The sequence below is a fragment of the Cnephaeus nilssonii genome (genome assembly GCF_951640355.1).
Source record: "Cnephaeus nilssonii genome assembly, chromosome: 7".
Lineage (NCBI taxonomy): Eukaryota > Metazoa > Chordata > Mammalia > Chiroptera > Vespertilionidae > Cnephaeus > Cnephaeus nilssonii.
In genome coordinates this window covers 69,433,269-69,440,573 of record NC_137078.1, presented here as the reverse complement: position 1 = coordinate 69,440,573, position 7,305 = coordinate 69,433,269, and the positions used below count along the sequence as shown (strand labels likewise).

The 7,305-nt window shown below is 34.9% G+C and overlaps 1 protein-coding gene and 1 pseudogene across 2 annotated transcripts in view; one reads left to right on the top strand and one right to left on the bottom strand.

Moving 5' to 3' along the window:
- LOC307103249 (uncharacterized protein C1orf185) overlaps window positions 1-5,664 on the bottom strand; it is a gene marked incomplete at both ends in the record, with an annotated part of 19,140 nt that extends 13,476 nt beyond the window's left edge. The window contains 2 exons of the mRNA XM_079777417.1: window positions 1,207-1,312; window positions 5,604-5,664. Coding sequence (XP_079633543.1) covers window positions 1,207-1,312; window positions 5,604-5,664 — 167 coding nt within the window. The remainder of the gene's footprint in view (window positions 1-1,206; window positions 1,313-5,603) is intronic.
- Window positions 5,665-6,116: 452 nt separating this feature from the next.
- LOC307103499 (large ribosomal subunit protein eL8-like) lies at window positions 6,117-6,903 on the top strand (annotated as a pseudogene). Its single transcript has one exon. The product of its transcript is annotated as a large ribosomal subunit protein eL8-like (transcript).
- Window positions 6,904-7,305: the final 402 nt, after the last annotated feature.

The window sequence follows — 7,305 nt, the reverse complement described above, 5'->3', positions numbered from 1 at the left end:
GAAAAAGGTTGAAAAGCAGTATAGAGTTACCCCCCCAAAATTAAAAATGGAACTGCCTTATGACCCAGCAATTCTACTTCTGGGAATATACCCAAAGAACCTGAAACACTAATTTGAAAAAAATATATGTACCCCTATGCTCAGTGCAGCATTATTTAAAATAGCCAAGATTTAGAAACAGCCTAAGTGCTCATTAGTAGATGAATGAATAAAACAGGTATGGCACATTTACATAATGAAATACTACTCAGTTGTTAAAAAAGAAAAAGGAAATCTTATCCTTTGCGAAAGCATGGATGGACCTGGAGAGTATTATGCTAAGTGAAATAAGCCAGTCAGAGAAAGACAAGCACCATACGATCTCACTTATATAAACTAACAAACAAAATAGAAAACAGACTCATAGATACAGAGAACAGACTGACACCTGTCAGAGGGGAGGGGGTTGGGAGGTTGGGTGAAAAAGTTGGAGGGATTAAACAAAACCAACCAACAAACAAACAAACAAAACCCACAAACAGCTCATAGACCCAGACAACAGTATGGTGATTACCAGAGAGACAGCAGGGTGGGGAGAGGTAGAAGAGGGTAAAGGGGGCATAATATGGTGATGGAAGGAGACTTGACTTGAGGTGGTGAACACAGAATACAATATACAGATGATGTATTATAGAATTGTACACTTGAAACCTATATCATTTTATTAAGCAATGTCACCCAATAAATTCAATAAAAGAAGAAAACACAAAATTTTAGGTTAAAAAGAACTGAGGAGTCAAGTATCTTTTTTTTTTCTGTGTCTGGGAAAAGACTATAGATCTTTTCTTAAGTATCTTCTGAAGAAAGGGAGTCTTCCTGTCAGTTATGTTTTTAACCTCTATTAGTAGTGAAAACAATTTTAAATTTCTGGCCTTAAACTATAATTCAAACATATGTCTTCTAGAAAATACAATAGATCTCATTATTTCTTAAAATTTTAATGCATGAAGATTGCTATCATACTATTTGGACAATTATACTACTAAAACTACTCTCTTCAGGCTACTTCAAACATGTAAAGCTTTCCCTCCCAATCAAAGGGTTTATAACCAAATCTCAAATTACAGAACCAACACTATTTTTGTTATTTAAACTTAATACCGTTTGAAAAACTCTTTCACTGAATTTGTAAAAGAAAAAGAAGTAAAATATTCTGATAAACCTTACCTTCGTTTGCAAATCAGGAACCACAAAGCTGATGCCAAAGCAAAGAAACCAATTCCAAAAGCAACAGCAGAAGCAGCCAGAAAATAGGTTAAGTGATTAGAAAAACCTATACAAATAAATTATAAAAGAATATTTCATGCATGTATCTTCAATCTCTAGGTAAAATTAAATAATATATTTCAAATGATACTATATAGTGTAGTGTTAAGACATTAAAGAAGGAAGTTGGGAGACCTGAATTCTGCTCCTGTGCAATTCTCATAAATTTTAAGATCCTAATCATGCTGATTAGGGCCCAATGTGCTTAACTCTGACCCTGCCAGGATTGGAGACCTTGATTTTATTTGTTTCTGTATGGCTGTCACCTCCTTGTTTCTGATGTAGTTTTCTCCATTCCCAGTCCAGCTGAGAATTTTTATTTTTTCTGGTGTCATTCTTTGCAGTCTTCCAAAATAAGATACTTCATTTAAAGATTTTGATTATTAATCACAACAAAAAGTTAGATGAGGATAATAAAGAGTAAGTATAAGGAATTTATAAAGATCTTAGGAATTTTTAAACATTTTATCCATACTTTATCTCAAGATTAGTAAAATATCATAGACACCCCTCTCCCTGTGCATGAATTTCGTGCACCGGGCCTCTAGTATAAAATAATAGCATATCAAAAGTTTATAATTGAAAAAGCTTTTAGGACTTATAGGTATAACTCCTTCATTAAAATTGAAGCCCAGGTAGTCCCAGCTGGTTTGGCTCAGTGGATAGAGCATCAGCCTGCGGACTGAAGAGTCTGAGTTCAACTCTGGTCAAGGGCACATTCCTGGGTTGTGGGCTTGATCCCCAGTATGGGGCATGCAGAAGGCAGCCGATCAATGATTCTCTCTCATCATTGATGTTTCTATCTCTCTCTCCCTCTCCCTTCTTCTCTCTCTATATATTCTAATATATATATATAGATATTCTAATATATATATTCTAATTGAGGCCTAGATAAGAGAAGTAACTGACTAAGGTTAGATAGCAAATTAAAACCAGTCCTCTGTTTTCTGGTTGTTGTTTTTTTAAAATTATCTTAATACCAATAATCTTAATACTAGTATGTACTGTATTTTCTGGCGTATAAGACGACTTTTTAACCCAGGAAAATCTTCTATACGCCCAGTCGTCTTATACGCCGGAAAATACGGTATTCAAAAGAAATAGGAATAAAGGAAAGGTAATTATAGTCAGATTGGTCAAGTATTCATTAAGATTCTGAAATCTGCTACTTAAGCAAAAAAAAAGAGCTGTAGAAAGCTTTCACAGAAGGCTGTATAGAACTTGAAGGGCCTTAAAACAACCTAGAAATGTATTATTTGAGAATAAAAGGGTTTAAAAGTATAAAACTAACAAGATCTTTATGTGTAAGCATATTATAAGTTCTACTAGGGATATGACATGATAAAGACTTTGCTCCCATATTTTAATTGCTTCCTACGTAATTTCCAGCTTCCAAGAATCTTAGTTTTTTCCTTAATTTCCAGCTTCAGAAATCTTAGTTTCCTGAGGCTCATATATGTCTATATTTGAGAATTAATGGTACCAAGAAAATTATATAAGGCTATATATCAAAATGATACTCATTTAAAAAAGCCCTCTAAATGCCCCATATTAGGAAGTCAATTAAATGATCTATAGTAATAAAAGCATAATATGCTAATTAGACCGGGCAGCCAAACAACCTTCCAGATGAAGCTGGGGCTGCGAGGGCCGAGGCAAGCCACCGCGGCTGCAAGGGCCAAGCCCCTTGCATGAATTTCGTGCATTGGGCCTCTAGTGATATTATAAAATAAAATAAAGTATCCTTTAATTATTTAGTGCAGGGTTTCTTAAACTCAATACTACTCATCTTGTGAACAAGATAATTTGTTGTAGGGATGGTCCTGGTGTATTGTACCAAAGATGTCTCCAGACATTAACAAATGTACTCTGAGGAGTAGGCAAAATTGTTCCCAGTTGAGAATTACTGACATAGTGGTATAAAATGTCAGATAGTATTAAATGATAAAAGCAAGATAGATAAAACCCATATTTTAAAAAAATTTCAAGATATAGTTGTACTCAATCAAATATAAGATAAGGATATCTATGGACAAAAGAAGAAAAGCAACAGAGAAATAAGTGGAGGCTAAAACCACAGGCATGCTAGGCACTGAGTGAGATCTGGAAGCAGGAATTAGCTAAAAGAAGCAAAGAAAATCATTGAGACAAGACTAAGCCACCCTCTGGCACAGTGAATGAAGATATTACCAAAATCTTTTAGAGAAGGGATTCCTGAGCCACCAATAAAAGACCAAAAATGGATTAAGGGGGAATCTTGGAAATAAAAAATTCAAAAATGTTAAGATGGAGTAAACTCTTCCTTGAATACAATTAATGAAATAAAAATAGTATGAAGAAATTTGTCCAATTGTATACAGAAATAAAAATATGGTAAATAAATTATAATACTTGGAAAATACTAAGAGTATGTAATAAACATAAAGCTAATACGGGTTCTAAAAGAGAGAATAGAGAAGTAGCAGAGAAGCAATGTTCAGAGATACGACCTAAGATTTTTACTTTAAAAGAATTTAAATTCACAAACAGTAAATTTGCATGTGTTTGCAGTTTTGTAAGTTTTAACAAATGCAAAGAGTCTTCAATCACCACCACAATCAACTTACAGAACACTTCCATCACCCCCTGGAAATTTCCTCGCACTGCCTGTAAGTGGCCAAGCACTAACTACTGTCAACCACTGATTATTTTCCAACCTTATACTTTTGCCTTTCCAGAATTTCATATAAATGGTATCATACAACATGTGGCCTTTTGAGTCTGGCTCTTTTTCACTTAGCATAATGCCGTTAAGATTCATCCATGTCATTGCATGTATCAATAGTTAATATCTTTTTATTGCTAAGTAGCATTCAAATTTACAGATGTACCACAGTTTGTTTATCCTCCAGCTAAGAGAAGTTTGGTTGTTTCCAGTTTTGGGTTGTTAGGAATAGAGCTACTATATACTTTCATTAGGTGTTTGTTTAAATATGAGTTTTTATTTCAGTAGTGTCAGGTAGCAAGTACAAGGATGTATTTAAATTTATGAGAAACTGTCCAAACTGCTTTCCAGAGTGGCTGTACTGTCTTGCTTTCCCACCAGCAATATATAATAGTTCCAGTTTCTTTTCTCTGTATCATCACCACCACTTCATAGTGTCAGTTTTATTTCAGCCATTCTAATACATGTGCAGTGGCATTTCATTGTGGTTTTAATCATTTTCATTTCCTTAGTGAATAATGAGGTTGAGCATCTTGCCATGTGCTTATTTACCATCTGTATAGCTTCTTCACTGAAGTATGTGTTTAAATCTTTGCTAATTTTTTAGAATTCTTCATATATTCTGGATACAAGTCCTTGGTCGGATATATGATTTGGAGATATTTTCTCCCAGTCTGTGGCTTGTCTTTCCAATTCTCTTAACAGTGTCTTTCACAGAGCAAAACTTTAAAATTTTGTTCACGTCCAATTTATCAACTTTTTTCTTCTATGGATTGTACTATGGGGTCCTATCTGAGAACTCTTTGCCTAACCTAGATCATGAAGATTTTCTTATAAAAGATTTGTAGCTTCCATACTTGTGAATATTTATAATCACATGTAAATAACTCATGAATTAAAGAAGAAATCAATGGAAATGCATAGAACTAATTAATAATGAAAGCACTCTGTATAAATACTTGTAGCAACAATGCTGGAGCCAAATTCAAGGGAAATGTATGACCCTAAATACATATATTAGAAAAGAAATCTGAAAAGTAATGAGCTTGTCATTCAAATTATAAGTTGAAAAGGACTAGCAAGCAAAATAAGCCCAAATGATGTAGAGGAAGGAATTAAAGAACAGAAATTAATGAAATGCAAATTAAGATTTTTGGTCAAGACTAATAAAATGACAAATCTCCACTAAGATGAACCAAATTAAAAGAAGGCATAAGTAAACAATATTAAAAATGAAGAATGGACATAGTTATAGCAGAGATTAAAATAAGAAAATTTATGCTAATATCTTAAAACTTATACTAAATTATTATATATACCTAAAAAATAACTTACAAAAAGTGACTCAAGAAGTAAGAGAAAACCTAAACGAACATGTATCCATTAAATTGAATCAGCAGTTACAAATTTCCCCCAAAGAAAAAAGCAGGCCCCAATAACTTTATAATTTCTACTGTATACCCATGATTCAAGTATTTCTTATCTTATACAAGCTCTTCCAGAAAATAGAAAGAGATTGTTGGCTGTTTGTCCAAATACATTTTCCTCTTCTTCCCAGGCAAAAAGGTAGACTACATGTCCCAGCTTCCCATACCATTAGGTGAAGCCATGTGACTGAGTTCTAACCAATGGAATTTGAATAGAAGTGATGTCATAAAAAGCTCCTAAGCACCTTTCTCCATGTTCTTTCTCTTTTAGGCTTAACTGGGATGGAGATGATCTGAAGGGAACTTTGGAAGCCATGTCATCATGAATCTAATTGACACTCAACCCAAATATATTGAAAACACAACACACCAAAATTTATGGGATGCCATCAAAGCAGTACTCGGGGGGGGGGGGGGGGGGAATCTATACCAAAAAACTGCAATATTAGAAAAATGTGTGAATAATCTTAAAAACTAGAATAAATAGAGCAAATTAAGCCCAAAATAAACAGAAGAAAAAAAAAACACCACACACCTAAAAACTAAAGTGAAATAGAAAACAAAAACAATAGAGAAAATCAATAAAACCAAAAGGTCGTTCTTTGAGATCTACAAAATTGAAATCTTTTAGCTAGACTGATCAATAAAAAGAAAAAGGGTCTCTCCTCCCACTGCCCAAGATGCCAAAAGGAAAGAAGTCTAAGGGGTAGAAGGTGGCACTGGCCCCTACTGTCGTGAAGCAGAAAGCCAAAAAGGCGGTAAATTCTGTTTGAGAAAAGGCCCAAGAATTTTGGCCTTGGACAAGACATCCAGTCCAAAGGGGACCTCGCTTGCTTTGTCAAATGGCCCTGCTACATTTGGCTGCAGCGGCAAAGGGCTATTCTCTGCCATATAAGCGCCTGAAAGCGCCTCCTGTGATTAACTAGTTCTCCCAGGCCTTGGTCTGCCAAACAGCTACTTAACTGCTTAATCTGGCCCACAAGTACAGACAAGTGACAAAGCAAGAGAAGCAGCAGAGATTGTTGGCCTGGGCTGAGAAAAAAGCTGCTGGCAAAGGAAATATCCCCACCAAGAGACCACCCGTTCTAGTAGGGGTTAACACTGTCACTACCTTAGTAAAGAATAAGAAGATGGAGCAGGTAGTGACTGCACATGATGTGGATCCCATCGAGCCGCTTGTCTTCCTGTCTGCTCTGTGCTGTAAGACGGGATTTCCCTACTGCATTATCCAGGGGAAGGCCAGGCTGGGTGTCCAGTCCACAGGAATACCTGCTCCATCATCACCTTCACACAGATTAACTTGGAAGACAAAGCTGCTCTTGCTAAGCTGGTGGAAGCTAACTGGACCAATTACAATGACAGATATGATGAGATCTGCTAGGCAACATCCTGTGTCCAAAGTCGGTTGTTCAAATTGCCAAGCTGTAAAAGGCAAAGGCTCAAGAACTGGCCACCAACCTGGACTAAGTATACACTATTGAGTTTTCTCATAAAAGTAATAAAAATTCTCCTTAAAAAAAATGGGCACAATTACAAATATCAGAAATTAGAGAGGCGACATTATTACAGATTCTACAAATAGTAAAAGAATAGCAAGGCAATTTTTATGAATAATTTTATACTAATAAATTTAACAACTTACATGAAATGGAAAAATTCCTCAAAAGACATAAATTTCCAAGCTTATTCAAGAAGAAATAGATAACATAAATAGACACATATAGATGAAAGGAATTGAAATTGTAGTTAAAATTCTACCTACAAAAAAACCTCTATGTCCAGGTGGCTTCACTGGTAAATTCTACTAAACGTTTAACAATTAGCATTAAATAAAAATTAGTATTAAAATAGTACTAATTCTACACAAAT